The sequence below is a fragment of the Symphalangus syndactylus genome, chromosome 4 (assembly GCF_028878055.3).
Source record: "Symphalangus syndactylus isolate Jambi chromosome 4, NHGRI_mSymSyn1-v2.1_pri, whole genome shotgun sequence".
NCBI classification, from domain to species: Eukaryota; Metazoa; Chordata; class Mammalia; order Primates; family Hylobatidae; genus Symphalangus; species Symphalangus syndactylus.
Genome location: NC_072426.2, coordinates 101548748 through 101570492, shown reverse-complemented (window position 1 = coordinate 101570492; position 21745 = coordinate 101548748). Strand labels below are relative to the sequence as shown.

Below are 21745 nucleotides of genomic sequence, written 5' to 3'. Positions count from 1 at the left end.
AATTCACATATTTGTACATTTGATGGTGTCTCATAGGTTCCTATGCTTTCTTCAGTCTTTATATTTTTTTCTCTAATTGGCTAATTTTAAATGACCTATCTTTGAGTTTGCTGATAATTTCTTCTGCATGATTGCGTCTGCTGTTAAAGCTCTCTGTGGAGCTTTTTCAGTTCTGTCATTGTATTCTTCAGCTCCAGGATTTCTGTTTTTTTTTTTTTTTAATGGTTTCAACTTCGTTATTAAAGTTCCCATTTTGTTCATGTATGGTTTTGTTTTCCTATTTTCATTCAGTTGTCTATCTTGCATCTTATTAAGATTTTTTAAGATAATTATTTTGAATTATTTCATAGGCAATTTGTATATCTCCATTTGTTTGGGGTCTGTTATTAGAGCATTATTAGTTTCCTTTGGTGATGCCATGGTTGCCTGAGTCTTTGTTATCCATGTAGCCTTGTATTGGTGTCTGGATATCTGAAAGACCAAACTTTTCTTGCAGTCTTAGAAAACTGGTTTTGGCAAGTTAAAATCTTCTCCTGTTAGGTCTTTGGACTGATAGGACTGCTATATAGATGGCAGTTCAGTAGGGTTGGATCCAAGTCACATGGCTGCTGCTGGGTCCACAGTGCAGAATGGAGTTGGTGGGTCTCTAACCAAAAACTGTAGTGAGCACATATCCTATCTAGATCCTGGGTGAATTGAACTGCCTCAAGGACCTTGGTCTGTGAGTTGGTGCTAGGATGAGGGCCTGCATCATATTTCATTGATGGTAGGCCTGTTACTAGGTGTGCTGATGGGTGTGGTTTCCTCCCAACTCTGGAACCACTTCCGTTAGATGATGGGGTAGGTCCCTGGGAAGTGAGTACTGACTTGGTCCACGGCTGACAGGGGCTGGAACCAAGTCACAGGGTTGTTTTAGGACTGTTGAGACTGAGCTCTTTAGGCTTGTCTCTGGGGTCATGTACAGATGAGCCTCCTGGTGGGTTGTTGGGTGAGCAGGCATGCTCTCAGGTTGCAAATGAGAAGGGCACGAGCTGATTTATAGGACTGTTTCAAGATCTACAAGGGATTGAGGTGAGTGACTCAGCTGGGAGAGTTTGTGTTAACATTGTGATTTATGGTAAACACCTGCTTGTCTATGCCTGGTGTTTTGGACTAAGCTGTATGAATTTGATCTCTGGAAGGGGACCAGAAACTGTGTAGCTAAGGTCAGTCACATTCCACGCCTATGATACTGATCCCAAAGAAAAACCCTGGACACCAAGGCTTAGGTAAGCTCACTGTGGCAACACATCATGTGCTGTCGTATGTTCTTGGGAAGTAAGTATTCTGTCTATATGATTCACTAGGACAGGACAACTATAAACTTGCACCTGGTTTCTCTAGGTGTCTTCCCTGCGTGCCTTTTTTCCTTTGATTTTAATTGGAGTACCTTTGCTTTAATAAACCACAGTATAACAGATTTTCTAAGTTCTATATGTCCTTCCAGTCACTGACCCTGAGGATAGTTTTGGAGACCCTGATGCTGTGGAACTAACAATCTGAGTCAAGGGAAATTCCAATTATTAGAGCTGTCAGCTTAAGAGGCCAGAAATATTTTTACCGAATGCCTGTCATAAAAGCAAAGTACTATGCTATGCACTTCACAAGTAATCTCATCTAAACCTCATAATAAAACTATGAGATAGATATTATTATGCCCAAATTTTAGATGAGGAAACTAGGGATCAGAGAAGTAAACTGACTTTTAAAACCTCATACAGTCACAAAGAGAATAAAATACCCAGGAATACAGCTAATCAGGGAGGTGAAAGATCTCTATCTGATATCTTCTCTGATTTCTATGAGCAGTGTTTTGTAATTCTCATCTTTCACCTCCGGAGGTGACACAAACAAATGGAAAAATATCCCATGCTCATGGACAGGAATAATTAATATCATTAAAATGGTCACATTTCCCAAAGCAATTTACAGATTCAATGCTATTCCTATCAAACTACCAATGACATTCTTCACAGAACTAGAAAAAACTGTTTAAAAATTTATATGTAACCAAAAAAGAGCCCGAATAGCCGAACGAAAATAACAAAGCTAGAGGTATCATGTTACCCAATTTCAAACTATAGAACTGGGCTAAAGTAACCAAAACAGCATGGTACTAAGACAAAAACAGGCACATAGGCCAATGGAACAGAATAGAGAGCTCAGAAATAAAACTGCACACCTACAGTCATCTAATCTTTGACAAAGCTGACAAAAACAAGCAATGAGGAAAGGACTCCTTATTCAATAAATAGTGGTAGGATAACTGGCTAGCCATATACAGAAGATTAAAGCTGGACTCCTTCCTTACACCATATATAAAAATCAACTCAAGATGGATTAAAGACTTAAATGTAAAACCCAAAACTATAAAAACCCTGGAAGACAACCCAGGCAATATCATCCTTGACATAGGAATGGGCAAAGATATCATGAAAAAGACACCAAAAGCAATTGCAACAAAAGCAAAAATTGACAAATAGGATCTACTTAAACTTAAGAGCTTCTGCACAGCAAAAGAAACTATCAACAGAGTAAACAGACAACCTACAGAATGGGAGAAAATATTTGCAAAGTGACAAAGGTCTACTATCTAGCATCTACAAGGAACTTAAATTTGCAACAGAAAAACAGCCCCATTAAAAAGTGGGCAAAGGACATGAACAGACACTCTTGAAAAAAAGACATACATGTGGCCAACAACCATATGGAAAAGGCTCAGTATCACTGATCATTAGAAAAATGCAAATCAAAACCACAATGTGATACTGTCTCATGGTCAAAATGGCTACTATTCAAAAGTCAAAAAATAACAGATGCTGGCGAGGTTGTGGAGAAAAGGGAACACTTATATACTGTTGGTGGGAGTGTAAATTAGTTGGACCATTGTGGAAAGCAGTATAGTGATTCCTCAAAGAGCTAAAAACAGAGGTATCATTACTGGGTATATACCCAGAGTAACATAAATCATTCTACTATAAAGATATATGTATGTGAATGTTCATTGTAGCACTACTCACAATAGCAAAAACCTGGAATCAACCTAAGTGCCCATAATGGCAGACTGGATAAAGAAAACGTGGTACATATATAACATGCAATAGTATGCAGCCATAAAAAAGTACAAAATCATGTCTTTTGTGGGAACGTGAACAGAGCTGGAGGCTATTATCCTTAGCAAACTAATGCAGAAACAGAAAACCAAATACTGCACGTTCTCACTTGTAAGTGGGAGCTAAATGATGAGAACTTATGAATACAAAGAAGGAAAAAACAGACATTGGGATCTACTTGAGGGTGGGGGGTTGGGAGGATGCAGAGATGCAGGAAAAATAACTATTGGGTGCTAGGCTTAATACTTGAGTGATGAAATTATCTGTATAAAAAACCCCTGTGACACGAGTTTACCTATAAAGCAAAACTTCACATGTACCCCCCAAACCTAAAATAAAAGTAAAAAAACCTCATGTAGCTAAATAAGATCCAAATCTAAACCTTCCAATTCTAAGTCTAGGGAATTTTCTTGGTTACCTTTCTACCTGCGCCCCCTCGCCCTGCCCCACCACCCTGGCCAAAGTACAGGGCAAAACATTCAATGAACAACTGTTAATAAAACTGTGAAAAAAGGGAATACAGAGCATAAAAGGAAATTTAAAGAGGCAGCAACAATGAAATGTTCCACAAAGACTTGCTTTTAAAAAACCTCCTAAGACAGCTTGGTTGGCTGAGGCAGGAGTGGGAGATGAGGAGTGATAGGGAGAAAAAGAGAAAAGATGAGGGGGAAGAGAGATTTTGTAAGAGTGAGGGGAAGATCTTGGGAGTAATGTAGGTAGTATAGTGTATTGGATACAACAAAACAAATAGAAATCAGAATAAATAACATGTAGTTTATATGAGTAGGAAATTTTGAAATTGAGATTTTGTAACCAAGGGAGTAATTACTTGGAAAAAAGAAGTATCCTTGCAATAAAAAGAATTCTCTAGTTTAAATTTATCATTTTCCAGTTTTGCTCCATTTGGACTTCCTATACACTTCAATCTCAGCTAAATATATCTTTATTCTCAAAGAAGAAATAATTTACTTCTTCAGGATATAAATTACCTCAGTAAGAGGAACTACGTACTTGTTGATTTCTTTCTGCGCTTAAAATAAGCAGACAAAATGCCGTGTTTCCCCAGTGCAAAACAGTGATAAGATGAAATTACATTAAGTATAATACTTATTCAAAAAATACTGCCTTGGGACAAAAGATCCTTTATGATTTTTGTAACAATACACACATTATTTTTTCCCACTACTTGAGCACATCCTCCCCAAATAAAACATCACAGTTAAGACAAATCTAACCATTTTAAAGAAAATTTTAGAGATAGTGAAATACATTTACATTGGATGGGAAATTTATATTGGATGGAAAATTTCTATATTGGAAGGAAAAAGTAAAAAAAATATATAAATACCTGTTTTTCTTTATTAACTCCAGACATGAATAGCTGCTTGTATTTGTCCTTAAAAGCAAAGTTTAGAGCTTGTGTTGGAAAATACCGAATAACATTTGCCAAATTGCCACGCCAAAAACTGAAGAAACCTATAGAAGGAAACATACAAATACATAAACTTACATTGTATTATTAAACAATTGCCATAGTTTTAGCAAATTTAGCTATACGAACTGTCTAAAACATACCCTTTCTTATGAGAAAAATAAAGTTTTCTAAAATGCGTGTCTCCACTGAAAAATAAAAAGGCAGTGTTAACTCTATTGCACCCCATTCCATTTTTAAAAAAATTTCAAATAAAGAGCTTTGAATATCTAAAACAGAAAGTGATATTAGTTGAATATAGGGCTCTTTACTAGTAGAAAAACAGAGCTCAGTTGTATTTGTCAGAGGCTAGTAACCCTTAGGCTTATTCCCAAATCCTGATGTACAACACCTATGGTGGTAAGGCTGTTACAAATGAGTATGATAGAATACATCCACTTACTGATTTCTACACATACTTACGAGAATGAGAACAGATAAAAGAATCTAATGTGCCCTTATCTTTATGATCTGGAACCATTTTGAATGGGTGTTAAAATTTATCCAGAAAAGGGATCCATCTCAATTCCAGGCAGATTCTAGAGAACTGAGGGAGAGATGGGAATTCTCCAGGGACTGACCAACCCATGTAATTCATTGTGTACCCCTTAAAATTCAGAACTATCCTTATGATATAGAGCTGCCCTAGAGCATGGCAGGCTAGCTCTGCAATAGCCTTGGTTGTTTTCACTAGATTACAAATTGTAAAATGCTTTGGCCTTGCTGTTCTGAACAGGATACCTCTAGCACCAGTTTGGAGAACACCCAGAATCAGTCTTTTAAAAATAAAGATTCAAAAGAAAATAATCTCAGTTAACTGGGCTAGTGCTCAGAATTGAACAAAGTTAGATAAGTACATAGAGGGAAAGATACTTATTTGTTAAATACATAACATTAACCCTGTGGGAAAAAAATAAAGAATCTTGGTGAACGCAAGGCTGGATATAAAGTGATTACACAAAGACAATTCAGAAGCATATTTAATGGCAAAGAAATAATCTTCTCAGTACTCATAGCTGACTCCATCTTTACTAGGGTATTCAACATGTGATGGTAACAACTACTACTTACTGAGCATTTGCTATATGAACCAGTCACTGGCAAAGAATTTACATGTATATCATTTAATCAATTATGCTTATTATGTAGGTTCTCCAACAGCACCCATTTTAAGTATGTACAAAGTGAAACTTTAAAAAGTTCAAAAACTAGGCTAGGTGCAGTGGCTCACGCCTGTAATTCCAGCACTTTGGGAGGCCAAATTGGGAGGACTGCTTGAGCTCAAGAATTCAAGATCAGCCTGGGCAACATTGTGAAACTGCATCTCTACAAAAAATTAAAAAAATAAATTAGCCGTGTGCAGTGGCATGTGCCTGTAGTTCCAACTACTCAGGAGGCTGAAGTAGGAGGATTTCTTGAGCTGAGGATGTAGAGGCTGCAGTGAGCTATGATCACACAACTGCAATCCAGCATGGGTGACAGAATAAGAATCTGTCTTTAAAAAAAAAAAAAAAAAAAAAGAAAAGAAAAGAAAAAAGAAAAACTGCCTGAGGATTACTAGCTAACCAAGACTTAAAATCAGGCTTTCTGTATGATTCCAAAACTCTACTCTAGGCTTGGATTTCTGGAGAAACAAATCACAGAAAAGTTCTAAAATTATAATAGATGAAGCTTTATTAAAAAAAGAAACTGCTGCAACAATTTTTGAACAGGAAGATAATTAAAAAGTTCACAAATACATGGAAATTAAACAACATGCTCTTAACAACCAATGGGTCAAAGAAGAAATGAAGAGGAAACTTAAATCCTGGGATAAAAGGAAACACAACATACCAACACTCATAAATGCATCAAAAGCAGTTAAGAGAGAAGTTTATAGCAATAAATGCATATGTAAATAACCTAAGTTTATACCACAAGGAGCTAGAAAAAGAACAAACTAAGTCCAAAGTTAGAAGAAGGAGAGAAATAATAAAAATTAGTGTTACCAAAATGCCAAGGGTTTAGTCTAGGTTCTGCTGCTCATTGCACAGAAAGCCAATCACAGAGACGATGAGTACTGCCAGGGAAGAAGGCTTTTTTTGGGCGCTGCGTCTGAGGAGAACAGATGAATCTCAAATCCACCTCTTTCACGCACTAAAATTAGGAGTTTATATAGCAGAAAAGAAATGTAACTATGTGTGGGAAAGCAAGAATTAGGGAGGAATAAGAAGAAGGACTTGGTCAACAGGTAATCAATCAGGCAGTCATGACAGGCAAGGGGTTAGTGTGTCAATGTTCAGACGTGGTGATCTGGTAAGTTTCAGTTCCTTGATACTATGGCCCAAAGGTTGGTTTCCTGAGAAAGGAACTCAGATATGACAAATACGAGTTTTTCAAGTTTTAAGACTGAGAAGGTCAATTCCTTGGTTTATTGATGAGAAACAATAAACATCAGTTCCATGGGCCAATTGAGCCGGTTTCAATGGCAGAAATAAATGAAATAGAGACTACAAAAATAATAGAAAAATATCAAGCAAACTAAGAGTTTATTTTTTTGAGATCCAGAGCTGGTTGGTATTTTATTAGAAGAAGATAAACAAAATTGACAAACCTCTAGCTAGACTTAAGAAAAAAAGAGAGGAGACTCAAGTAAGTAAAATTATAAGTGAAAGAAGCGACATTACCACTAATACTACAGTAATACAAAGAGTCGTAAGAGATTACTATGAACAATTATATACCAAGAAATGAAATAACATATATGAAATTGATAAATTTCTAGAAACATATAATCTACCAAGTCTGAATCATGAATAAATTTCTGAACAGACCAACAATGATTGAATCAGTAATCAGAAACTTAACAATAAAGAAAAGCCCAGGATCTGATGATTTCACAGCTGAATTCTACTAAATTCATTTTACAAGGCCAACATTACCCCAGTACCAAAGCCAACCAAAATACTACAAGAAAAGAAAATTACAGGCCAATATTCCAATGAACAAACATGCAAAAGTCCTCAACAAAATACTACCAAATTGAATTCAATGTAATGATAAAAGGATCATTCACCACGATCAAGTGGGATTTATGCCTGGGATGCAAGGATGGCTCAACATGCACAAATTGGTAAATGTGATATACCACATTAACAGAATGAAGGACACAAATCATATGAGCATCTCAAAAAATGCTGAAGAAGCATTTGACAGAATTTATCTTTATGTAATAAAAACTCTCAACAAATTAGGTATAGAAGCAATGTACTACAACATAATAAAGGCCATATGTGACAAGCTCACAGATAATATCATACTCAGTAGAGAAAAGTTGAAAACTTTTCTCTGAGATCAGGAATAAGACAAAGGGATCCATTCTTGCACTTTTATTCAACATAGTACCTTAAGTTCTAGCCAGAGTGATTAGGAATAAAAAAAGTATCCAAATTAAAAAGAAGTTAAACTCTCTCTGTTTGCAGATGACATGATCTTACATACAGAAAACCCTAAATATGCCAACAAACTATTAGACTAATAATTCAGTAAAGCTTTAGGATATAAAATCAACACAGAAAAATCAATCACATTTCTGTATACTAACAATGAACTACCTGAAAAAGTAATAAAACAGTATCATTCACAATAGCATAAACGAAACATTAGGAATAAATTTAACCAAAGAGGTGAAAGATCTGTAAGCCAAAAAGTTTAAAAAACTGATGAAAGAAACTGAAGAGATCTCCAGGCATTTGGAGTACCCACTCACCTAGATGAGCAGCCTGAGCCACCCTACCCTTTCTGTGCAGAGATTGTGGTACAGTGGGGCCCTCTCTGCTCCATACACAGGCAGATCTCCAGGCATTCAAAGAACCTGCTCACCTGCATTGGCAGCCTGAGTCACCCCACCCTTCCTTTGCAGAGATCTGTGTGGAGGGGGCCTTCTCAGCTTCACACTCAGGCAGGCAGAGTACCTACTTGCCATGATCAGCAGCCTGAGCTGCCCCATCCTTCCTGTGCAGACATTGTGGTGAAGTGGGGCTGTCCTGCTCCACAACCAGGCAGATTTCCAGGCATTCTGACCATCTGCTCTCCTGAATCATCAGCTTGGCCCATCCTTTCTCCCAGTAAATAGGGGTCAAGTACATATGTAGCTGTGTTTGCCTCAGTTGACTCAGCTGTACATGCAATCTACTGGCCTGTAGGTTGGATCCCATAGCCCAACATAAAACCTGCTGACATACGTGCATAGGGCTATAGAAGCAAAGTCAAAAGCCCCTGTCCAACATTGTCTACAGTTACACCCCCAAGGACTATAGAGCAAAGTCAAAAGCCTCTACCCAACACTGTCTACAGTTATACCCCCAAGTAAGGAGGGGGAAAGAGAAAAGAAAAAACCCCAATAATGTTACATAGAAAAAGAAAAAAAATCCTACCTGCATTAAAATGACTACAAAAATTGGAAGCACTAGTGTCTCCAGCTGAGAAGGAATAGGGCAAGAAATCAGGCACCACAAAAAATGTGAATGTAATAACAACACCAAAGGATCACACTAGCTGTCAAGCAATGGTTCCTAGCCAAACTGGAAACTCAGAAATGACTACGAATTCAAAGCATGAATCGCAAGAAAGCTCAATAAGATCCAAAAGAAGGTTGAAGATAGGCACAAACTTCTAAAGTTATCTGGGAAATGAAAGAAGAGATAAACATCTTCAAAAGAAATCAATGAGATCTTATGGAATTGAAAAGCTTACTTAAGAAATTTCAAAATACAATTAAAAAAATTATCAATTGACTGGACCAAGCAGAAGAAAGAAATGCAGAGCTTGAAGACTGGTCCTTTCAACTAACCCAGTTAGACAAAAATACAGAAAAAAGAATTTTAATAAATGAACAAAGTCTTTGAGAAATATAAGATTATGTAAAGCAGCCAAACCTATAAGTTACTGGCATTCCTGAAACAGAAAAAGAAAAAGTAAACTATCCAAAAAACATATTTGAGGAAATAATTCAAGAAAATTTCCCTAATCTTTGTCCAGATACAAGAAATCCAGAGAACACCTGTGAGATACTGTACAAAATGAACATCACCAAGGAATATAGTCACCAGAATGTCCAAGGTCACCACTAAAGAAAAAATCTTAAAGAGAGCTAAAGGAAAAGGTCAGATCATAGAAACCCATCAAGCTAACAGTAGCCTTCTCAGCAGAAACATTACAAGCCAGGAGAGATTGGGAGCCTATTTTCAGCATTCTTAAAGAAAAATTCAAACTAAGAATTTCATATCACACCAAACTAAATTTTATACACGAAGAAGAGATAAAATCTTTTCCAGGCAAGCAAGTGCTAAGAGAATTTAGTTACCACCAGACCAGGTGACAAGCAATCCTTAAGGGAGCTCTACACATGGAAATGAAAGAAAAATACCTGCTACCACAAAAACACTATTAAGAACATAGCCAAGAGACCCTATAAAGCAACCACACAATATAAAATATGAAGAAACCAGCTAACGAATTCACAATATGATCAAAACCTCATATATCAAATATTAACCTTCAATGTAAACCTCTAACCACCCCATTTAAAAGGTACAGAGTGACAAGCTGGATAAAAAACAAGATGCATCTGTCTGCTGTCTTCAAGAGACCAATCTCACATGTAATGACACCCACAGGCTCAAAGTAAAGGGTTGGAAAAGGATCATACAAATAAAACACAAAAAAGAGCAGGGGTCATTATTCTTATATGAGATATAACAGAGTTTAAACCAGCAAAAATAAAAAGGACAAAGATGTGCATCACATAATGAAAAAGGGTTCAATTCAACAAGAAGATTTAACTATCCTAAATATATACATACCCAACATTTGGACCACCCAGATTTATAAAACCAGTACTTCTACACTTACAAAAAGACTTAGCCAGTCACACAATAAGAGTGGGGTACTTCAACATCCCACCAACAGCATTAGACCACTAAGGCAGAAAATGAACATAGAAATTCTAGACTTAAATTCCACACTTGACTATTCGAACCTAATAGACATCTATAGAATACTCCACCCATCAACCAGAGAATTACATTCTTCTCTTCTACACATGGAACATATTCCAAGATTGACCACATGCTAAGCCACAAAGCAAGTCTCCATAAATACAAAAAAATTGAAATTATATCAACCACACTCTCAGACCACAACAGAACAAAAGCAGAAGTCAATATCAAAAAGATCTCTCAAAAGCACAAATTATATGGAAATTAAACAATTTGGGCCAGGCGTGGTGGCTCACACCTATAATCCTAGCACTTTGGGAGGCTGAGCCAGGTAGATTGCCTGAGCTTAATTTGAGACCAGCCTGGGCAACACGGTGAAAGCCCATCTCTACCGAAATACAAAAAATTAGCTGGGTGTGGTGGTGCACGTCTGTAGTCTCAGCTACTCCGGAGGCTGAGGAATGAGAATTGCTTGAATCCGGAGTGGGAATCGCTTGACCCTGAGAGGCCAAGGCTGCAGTGAGCTGTGATGGTGCCACCACACTCCAGCCTGGGAAACAGAGTGAGACCCTCTCCTAAAAAGAAAACTGAAATCAGCTGTTTAAAGGAAAAAACTAATAAACTGGTTTTTGAAGGCTATTTTACACATGGCTTTTTAACTATTAATGGCCACTTTGGAAATGGCTAATTCAGCTGACTGTATTATGGGTTTCAGACTAGGAGTTATTAGTTATAATTCTGTAATTATGATTATATTTCTGAATATATAAAAAATGAGTATAATATATAATAGCACAAGCCAGGCATGGTGGCTCATGCCTGTAATCCCAATGACTTGGAAGGCTGAAGAGGGATGACTGCTTGAGGCCAGAAGTTTGAGACCAGCCTGGGTAACACAGTGAGACTCTATCTCTAAAAAAAACAACCCCCAAACAAACTTAGCTGCCATGGTGGCATGTGCCTGTGCTCCCTGCTACTGAGGAGGCTGAGGTGGGAGTTCTTGAACACCAAAACTCCAGGCTGCAGTTAAGTCGTGATTGTGCCCTGCAGTCCAGCCTGGGCGATGGAGCAGGACCCTATCTAAAAGAAAAAAAAAAAGAGTAGTACAAAGGTTTGTAACTTTGATTAGTGTACTGAACATGAACAGAAGGTTTTAATGATAAAGACATCTGGAAAGTAACATGAGACCATGATGACAGAGTGTCAGATTTATGACTAAAGAGGTTTGCTAGAGTTGGCTGAAGAATGTGTTCCTTTGAGAAAAATTGTATTTGCATGAATAAAACCATTTGCATCAAAAGAAATGTCAATATCTCAGTGAAAATTTACAAACAAATCCCTAGAAGTCTAACAGGAAAACTGTTAAAGTAGTATAGCAGCCAATTCTTAATGGGTTATGTCAGAAAAAATATAAAATCTCACATACATAAAATAGTTTTACATAGACGTCACAGAATTCTTGAATTCCCGGAAGCTCCAGGTGTCAGGTTAAGAACTCTTGTTTTAACCTCTTTTCCCATAGATCACACTAAAACATCTTATTCTTATTTCCTTCTTTGCCTCTGCTGTACCTTGCTGTTAGAAACTCCAATGTCCCTGCTAAGAGTACAACACAGGAGGAGCCCCTAAGTAAAATTCTGAATACATTTTCTAACTATTTTTGGGAGTCAGGTTTCAGCATTTTAATTCAACTCTACTTAGATATGCTATGCACTACATAGGTTCCAGTTCCCTTGGATAGATTACAAAAATCTACTCTATGTGTAATGCAAGTTTATCCCAAATTATTTCATTTACAAATGAACATCTGGAGTACATGTTTATAAATTCAAGAACACACACAAACACATTAGTTACAATTACTTGAGCACTATGGTATAGACACATGTTGAATATTTTACATGTATTATCTTCTTTAATCCTCACAACTACCGTATCAGATAGGTATAGTTATTATACCAGTATATCACTGAGGAAACTGGGGCTGAGAAAGGTTAAATAAAAACTGTTCAAAGTTACAAGGTATGGGAAAGGCTGAGACTTGGTTCTAGGTCCATTTGACTCCAGGTCTAGAGTTATTGCACTTCTATTGCCTCTATATAAAAATTCATTCTGGATAAAACAGTATTTTTTGGTTAGGATAAAACAGTATTTTTTGGTTAGAATAAAACAAGGTTAAAGCAGAAGTGATACAGTGGCAGGAACGTTTTGACTCTCTAGTCATACAGAATAAATGGATGGTTTCTTAATATATATCACAAAATTGGTAGAGAAAAATATAGTGATGGTGACCTCTTTCTCCATTAAAAGTAAAATAAATAAATAAAAGTTTAAAAGTTTCTGACCTAATTCCTAAGAAAAAAATTTCTTCAAAATTTAAGAAGGATGAGAAAAACCTGCTCTGAACCTAATTTTGAACAAATAAAATAAGAATTGAAATAAAAGTGACAGGAAAAAGTTACTGGGCCATTTATTGGCTGGCCTTGCCAAGAACAAGAATGTTAGGCATGTTTGGATATACAGTCTAAACCAACGTTGTTTTTTTTTTTTTTGCAGAGAAGGTTCAACATGTTTTGATGATATGCCTATCAATTAAAAAAAAAGTCCGCATGACTTCCAAATAGTATACATTAATAAATTAGATACCTTTGCAACTATACCATATTATACACATCTGTAAAACATACTCAAAATATAAATTAAAGAATGAGATAAAGATTTTTCATTTAAAATCTTTTATTTGGTACCTCCTCCACAGCAGACATTTTGTGCCTACTGGGGACAGCATTAGGAACAATGTTCCTGATCTTACGGAGCTTACATCTTAAGAGGGAGGGACCAGGGAGATAGGTAGCAAATAACTATGTCTGTTAGCAATAAAAAACTGTAAAGAAAAAAAAAATATATGAAGATTGGGAATAATAAAAGGCTATTTAGATAGGGTTGTTAGGGAAACTTGAATGTTAGATGATATTAGAGCAAAGTTAAACATTTATTTAAAAGATGAAAAATCATATTTTCAAGTATCTTGCTAATTATGATGTTTTCACACCATCATTTGCTATTATCTCAAGGCACTGTTAGGGTGAGGTTCATTTTTAAGAACAGTATATAGGAATCTATATTTCAAATAGTCTTCTTGTCTCAGGTCCAATTAGACTGCCATTGTTTCTACACTGACTGTCACGTGAATGATGAAATAATATGCCATTTCTTGGAGTAAATGGCATCAGCTATGTCTTTTTCTTGTGGTTCATCATTTGATATTGGTGTTACTCTTGATTTGGTTTTCACGGCAGAATCTTTTTCAAAGTTTTGTCCATGTTTTGAGGATTTAGTTAAAACCTGATAATAGAATTTATAAATCCAGTTAATTGGGCAAACATAAACAATAATATATTATTGAGGAAGGGTGCTTGTCATTCCCTCTACCCTGTGTAACTCCCACTCTTTTTTTCAGGATCCCTTAATGTCCTGTGATATGTAACTGACACTGGGCCCAAGCATAGGTGATAATACCAATTTATATATTAAATATCAGTAAAATTTATTTTTGTATTTTACTTAAAGTACATATAAATAAAATACCTAGTATTTTCTTCCCATACCCCAAAATAGCATCTTCAAGATGGACCCTAGGATATTAAAAAACCTTACTGTTCTAAGTCTTCAGAAAAATGGGTTTGGGAAAAGCTTAGATGAAAGCTGATAAACTCATGACACAGAACTCCTAAAAGAGAAGAGTTTGGATAGGCTTGTAAAAATGAGACTGTATGGATCTTTTTTTGAGACAGTCTTGCTCTGTACCCAGGCTGGAGTGTAGTGGCACGATCTTGGCTCACTGAAGCCTGTGCTTCCCAGGTTCAAGTGATTCTTGTGTTTCAGCTTCCCAGGTAGCTGGGACTATAGGCGTGCGCCACCATGCCCAGCTAATTTTTGTATTTTTAGTAGAGACGGGGTTTCACCATGTTGGCGAGGCTGGTCTTGAACTCCTGGCCTCAAGTGATCTGCCCACCTCTGCCTCCCAAAGTGCTGGGATTACAGGCATGAGCCACCATACCCAGAAGATCAGTTCTTTAAAAGGCTACATTTACAATATACTAATAAGACAGTTCCTTTGATTAAACACCTATTTACATATGCATATTTTGCTCAGTGAAAAACCAAAATGTTAACTGTGGTGACTTTAGCAGTGATATTACTTTTTGCTTCTTTATATTTTCTAATTTTCTACAATAATTATGCATTATTTGCATAATAAAGGTTTAAACAGTGTTAAATAAAAGTACACATACAAAGTTGGAAGGTGATAAAACCAACTAAATAATATAATAAATCTTTAAGAACAACATAAGGATAAATCCAGAAGCTTTCATAAGCCAAGAAAAGCTTATAAAAAGTGTCAAAAACACTCAAAGTGATATTTAAAGCTATATTCAAGGCAAGAATGCAGAGATCTATCCTTGTAATGGAAAGAAAGCAGAGATAAGGTAAGAAACTAGAGAGCATCTAGTTGTGCATTCTGTGTTCATGTCTCTTTCTCCAGCTCATTTCACATGGCCTAAAGAAACGAAAAGTTGTGAATAAAATTAGAGAAAACATAAAAACAATCTTCAGGACACGTAAGATGTGCATGTGTCCTGACTTTCAAAAAAGAAAGAGAAGGCAAATTGCAAGAAATTTATGTTTTAAAATAAGGAAGTTGGTAGGTCATGACCATACCAAAAATATAATAGTCAAGCTTGCCTCTACTATAAGTAATTACTATAAGTAATTACGATTCAGTTGTAATTAACTGCATATTGACATTTTGAAATACGTCAAATAAATATGTGTACAAGTATACATACAATCATCATAGATTCAATAGCTACAAATACAGATGATACAGGTTGAGCATCACTAATCCAAAAATCCAAAATTCTCCAAAATCTGAAACTTTTCGAGCACTGACATGATGGGCAAAGGAAATGCTTATTAGAGCATTTTGGATTTTAGATTAGGGATGCTCATGTGGTAAATATAATGAGAATATTCTAAAATCTGAAAAAATAAAAAATTCCACAACTTTTGGTTCCAAGCTTTTCGGATACTCAACCTGTATAAATGATGACCAAATACTATAAGCAGAGTTGCTGACATGAGTTTCTGCAATGATGAACAACCCTTAGTAAACTTCTGAACAGAAGAAAGTACAATCTTTTCTTCTACTTCCTTATATGGTAGCTGCATTACTGGAATCAGTGTATACTAAAATCATGACCCAGACCATGTGTGTTTATAAGTAAATCAGAGTTAAGTTATTTCTAGGCTTAGAGAATCATAAACAGGTTTCACTGCTACACGAAAATCGAAGGGGAGATCTAAAAGTCATTCAGGTTGTGGGATAAATCTTCATCATGGATATAGCAGCAGGACGTTTAACATTCCTGGCCCTTGCCTTTCATACCATTGTAATGTAGGTTTACACCCCTCCATCTCTGTGCTAAATAAAAAAAATTGCCCCACAAGTTTCCAAAATTGCCTCTAGATGGCAATAGTATCCTTGTTGTAAATTACTGATCTCTTAGCATAGGATACACCATGGTATATCATAAAGCTTTATATATAATAGAAAACATCTTCAAGTTCTGCTTATGATCCTCTCATCTTGGAACTTAAAGCAGGGACCAGGATACATTTGAGAATGATATCAACTTACAAGGGCCATATTGAATACGTTTAGGTTTAAATATTGTCAAAAACATTAAAAATATGAAATAAATTAGCACTAGTCAGCCCTATCTGACCAGAATACTTCATTTTACCTGACAAAATATTTGAAGCAGAAAAGCTAGTAATAGAGAGGCCCCTACTTCTCTTCAGAAGTCTTAGAATATAAACGAAGAAGAGACTTTTCCTTGCTTTTCCTGAAAAAATCTTGCGGGAAATGAGAAGCTTGCTTTAATTAAATGAATGAGTGGAGAGAGGCAAACTATGAAAGACCTGAGCTTAGCTCCCAGATGATGCATTAAGTTTCTACCCCTGACCCCATATACTCCACGCCACAGGTCTGGAAGAGTTGTAACCACATCCCTAGCATTCCTAGGGTACAAGGTGCTTTTTTAAATGGCACAGTATCTGGCCCTAGAACAGGACTAAAAGAAAGGTCTGCACTGGAGTTGAAGCCACTTCATTTCTTGAGAATACACAATAAGTAAGTCTATTTCTTTTTAAAAGATCATACAGATTTTTCTATTGAATCCAACAATATGGGTGGATTATATAAAATATCTGATAAACTTATCCCTTTAGCTAACTTGGGAGCCATTTTGCAGCAATGGTTCACAAAGCACTTTCGTTATTTCTTTAAATCATTCCAATATTAATAGAAAAAATCCATGATGAACAAAAATGAAATTTTAAATAAGGACAGCGCTTGATGCAAAAAGAAAAACTGGTAATACCGATCCCATCTTTATTTTAAACTTGTATATATTGTGTTCGTTATTAATTTTTTTGCATGACTTGATTTTTAAAAGATTGCATTAAAATAGTTTAAAGTTTTTTTTTTTCTGTTTTTAGGAGTGGAGGTTTAATAGAAAAAATAAAGAGGAAGGAGAACAGCTCTCTCTCTAGTGAAAGAGAGGGGCTTCGGAAACGGAAGGACCCTAAAGTTTTGTTTGTTTTTTTGAGACAGGGTCTCACTCCATCCAGGCTGGAGTGCAGTGGCGCGATTTGGGCTCCCTGAAACCCCCGCATCGGGGCCCCCCAAGTTGCTGGGACTGCAGGCGTGCGCCACCATGCCCGGCTAATTTTTGTATATTTAGTAGAGACTGGGTTTCGCCATGTTAGCCAGGGTCGTCTAGAACTGAGCTCGAGCTCAAGTGATCCGCCCGCCTCGGCCTTCCAAAGTGCTAGGATTACAGGCGTGAGCCACCGCGCCTGGCCTTAAAATACTTTTTATCTTGATGACTGAGGGTTGGGTTTTGTTTTGTTTGTTTGTTTTTTTTTTTTTTTTTTTTTTTTTTTTTTTTTTTAGCGCCCCCTTGAATTTTGGGCAGAACGAAGTGCCCCCTTGGTCTTCAGTAGAATAAGCAGAACCTCTTTTCACTAATAGGTTTCAGAGTTCTGGGAAGCCCTAGCGCTCCCATATTTGTACTTCTCTTAGACATAGTATTTCAACAAATATACATATAGTTTTTGACACAAGGTCTCGCTCTGTCGCCCATGCTGGAGCACAGTGGGGTGATTATACCAACAAATATTTAAGCAACTTATAGCACTAGTTATAGCAGAGTGCCTAATGGCATCTCCCTCAATCCTGGGAGGTAAACCACTTTCCTTCTGGACCTGGCACAGGTGCACCAAGGTGTAAATCGCACTGCAGCAGATTTAGAGAAAGAGAAGGCAGTGGTCTCCCCGGTACCAGGACTTGGTCAGGACCAACGCGGCCCTGGGAAAGCAGAGCCTGTTAGGTTGAGAAACTAAATTCTGGAAGGGTAAGAAGCAAATTCATCACCGACAGCTGTAGCCGTGGTTGTGGGGCCCACAATCATGCCCCTCCCAGCCACCCCTCTTCTCTGAGAAGCTGACGGGGGCGCCGGGAGAGGCTCACTGGGCGGCCTGCCTTTACGCACCCTGCTCGCGAGGAATCCGCACCAGGCAGTCCACCATGCCTTTGTACCGCGCCTCGGGGCTGATCTGCTTCGACGACGCCTGCACCTGCAGCAGCAGCTTCACCCGCTCGATGGGCGCCACCGCTGTCTTGGACACAGCTGCCGCGACTCCGCCGGCCAGAAGGTCCTTCCCGAAGGACGAGGCGTCAAACAGCCGCTTTTCTGCCTTCTTCTTCGCAGGCTCACGATGCATGATGGAGAAGGATATAAAAACCGGCAGCAGTGGCTAAAAATGAGTACGGGAGCGACGATGAAGGGAGGCGGAAAACCGCTGTAGCATCGTCCTGGCGAGAAAGTGGCTCTTGGGACGCTGGGAGAGCGCCGCGCCGGCGTGGGGCGTGTGGAAAAGCTGCGCAGGCGCTCCAACGGCCTCCAGCCACCAGGTGCCTGACACGTGACGCCTGACACGTGACTCCTGACACGTGGCTCCTGGATGCGCGGTGACGCCAGCGATGTGAGATTAAAAGAATTTAGTTTTAGTTCCTAGTGTTACCCTCTTTACTTTCTTAATCGCTTTAATCCGTTACGTTTTCTTTGACCAGAGATGGTTCCTTTGACCTTTCTTGGCATCTTAAAAAAGAGTCTTATCTTTTGTGTGATTCAAGTGATGTTCCCCTTAAATTGCACCCTATGTGCCTGTTAATGCTTCAGATTCCCTTGGAAATTGCTTTAATCTGTTCCTTTAATTAAGCAGGGATCCTTTGTCTAGTCACTTTCTGTGTCGTTTTGATGATTGTGCCCCCATAGGATAATACATGTTCCTCTTTTTCATATTGTATTTAAATTGATAATATCCAGAGCAGTGGTTCTCAATCCAGACTGCACATTCAAGGGGATGAGGGCTGTTTTGTTTTGTTTTTCAAATTGATGTTTGGGATTAGGCCCTGCACATTACATCAGAACGTCTAGAAGTGAGGCCTGGCGTCAGTATTTAAATTCTCCAGGTAATTCTAATGTTTGAAGTAATTCTAATTCTAGGGTTGAGGGCCAATGACCTATCTAGAAGAGTAGTTCACAAACTTTTCGATTGCAGGACCCCTCTTTTTCACTCTGAAAAATTATTGAAGGCCAGGTACCAGTAATCCCAAAACTTTGGGCCAAGTCCAACCTGGGCAACATAGTGAGACCCCTCCTTTACAAAAAAAATAATAGCTGGGTGTGGCTGCACAAGCCTGTAGTCCTAAGTATAGCTACTTAGGAGGCTGAGACAGGAGAATTGCCTGAGCCTGGGAGTTGTAGGCTGCAGCGAGTTATGATCTCACCACTGCACTCCAGCCTGGGCAACAGAGCAGGACGCTGTCTCTTAAAAAAATTATTGAAGACACAATGAAGCTTCTGTTTTTATTATGTATATTGGCATTTACCACGCAGACATTAAAACACAATTTAAAAACATTTAATTCATTTAAAATAAAAATAATCCATTACAGGATAGCGTACATAAGACTTTTAAATAAAAAATGTAGTAGAAAAATAGTATTGTTTTATATTTTTGAATCTCTAATGTCTGGCTTAATAAAAGACAGCTAGATTCACATTACTGCTTTTGCATTCAGTCTGTTGCGATATCACACATGTAGCCACTGGAAAACTCCACTGTTTATTCAGGACAGAATGAAAGTGAAAAAGGCAAATAATAGTATCATTTAAGAAAATACCTTTTACCTCATGGTGTTCCTGTCTCCGTGACACAGAGGGGTTTTCCAAACTGCACTTTGAGAACTCATTTAGAGGAGGTTGGCAGATTCAGGTTTGACTTCTTTCGACAAAAATACTCAGTAGACGTACGTCTAGCCTGTACATAACGTTTGTCTTTTTCTTCCACCTCACTTTTTTCACTTAACATATCATGGAAATCCTTCTATAGTAGCATTTAATATATCCCTTTTTACAGCTCGTTTGGTGGTTTGAAATAAATGGAGAGCCCATCTTATCACCTCTTACTCTGTAGGACCTGCAGAGCCTTACATCTATAAAATGTGAGATGAGTTTTTAGCTTTTTTTGAATGTTAGGTTCTAATTTTTCCTTTGTCTTAAGTGTGTTATAACCCTTCTACTAGTACTTGTCACTAGTAAAAAACCATTTAGGTCAGAAGGATTCCAGATCAGGAATGTTGTCAATATTTTGATTACCTCACATAAAATCAGTTGGCAAGTCCTACTGATATCGTATGTTTGGTGCTACTTCCTTTCCATGGTGGCTTATTCAACTTTTTTTTTTGAGACAGAGTCTCGCTCTGTTGGCCAGGCTGGAATGCAGTGGTGCAATATTGGCTCACTGAAACCCGGGTTTCAAGCAATTCTCCTGCCTCCGCCTCCCAAATAGCTGGGATTACAGGCGTCCACCACAACACCCAGCTAAGTTTTGTATTTTTAGTGGAGACAGGGTTTCACCATATTGGCCAGGCTGGTCTCAAACTCCTGACCTCAAGTGATCCACCCGCCTCGGCCTCCCAAAGCGCTGGGATTACAGGCATGAGCCACTGCGCCCAACTGGCTTATTCAACTCTTAACTGGATTTTCCAACTCGAATCTCTGTTTCTTTCACATGCAGCAGCCAGATTAATGTGTCTAAAGCATTAATTAATTAATTCCTAGGCTTAAACAAAATTGAAAGTCTTTCCATTGCATTGACTTCAAAATCCTTTGTCAAATTCATTGTAAATTCAATAAACAATTGGCTTTTTATTAGCAAACACCTGAAAAATGAAAGGTTTCATTCTCCTTCAAGGGAATTTGAAGCATTAGCAGGCACATAGGGAGAAATTAAAGGGGGAAATTACTTGAATTACTACAGGTAAGAGTGTCTTTTTAAGATCCAAGAAAGGTCAAAGGAACCATCTCTGAGGACAGAAAGGAAGTGTTCTGCTGCTCCCCAGGGCAATTTTCTTTCTACCCTCCTCTAACATTTGATTTGATAGTTGACAATGTTTATATCATATTCCTTTATGATATCAAGCTTATTTCTGACATGTATTCATTGATAGAAGACAGACAAAAGTGAAAATATCAACTTAGAAATGTAGCTTTGTAACCTTTTAAAAAACTTTTTGTTGAGATGGGGTCTCACTCCGCACCCAGACTGGAGTGCAGTGGCAAGATCATGGCACACTGAAGCCTTGAACTCCTGGGCTCATGTGATTCTCCCACCTCAGCCTCCCGAGTAGCTAGGACTACAGGCAAAGACCACCATATCCAGCTAATTTTTTAAATTTTTTGTGGAGATGGGGTCTCCCTGTCAAGACAAACCCAAGCTTGTCTTGAACTCATGGACCCAAGCAGTCCTTCCGCCTCAGCCTTTCAAAGTGCTGGGATTACAGTAGTGAGTCACAGCGCCCAATAGCTTTTTAACCTTATTAAAAGCACTGAATCAACTCTTCAGTAGGTCGGAGCTGAAAATGAGTAATTTACTGCATTGATTTTACCTACTGATTAGGGAAGGAAAAAAATTCTAGTGATTTATGTTAATATTAAAAGTGTAGAGTC

The 21745-nt window shown here is 37.8% G+C and overlaps 1 protein-coding gene across 2 annotated transcripts in view; it reads right to left on the bottom strand.

Moving 5' to 3' along the window:
• SLC25A31 (solute carrier family 25 member 31) overlaps window positions 1–18647 on the bottom strand; it is a 46912-nt gene extending 28265 nt beyond the window's left edge. Inside the window, exons 1-2 of one of the 2 annotated variants that reach the window (XM_055275907.2) lie at window positions 18221–18647; window positions 4501–4628 (exon numbers count right to left, since the gene is read on the bottom strand). In XM_055275907.2, the coding sequence (XP_055131882.1) occupies window positions 4501–4628; window positions 18221–18452 (360 nt within the window). In that variant the 5' untranslated portion in view covers window positions 18453–18647. The remainder of the gene's footprint in view (window positions 1–4500; window positions 4629–18220) is intronic. The other variant, XM_055275906.2, reaches the window with a different exon arrangement.
• Window positions 18648–21745: the final 3098 nt, after the last annotated feature.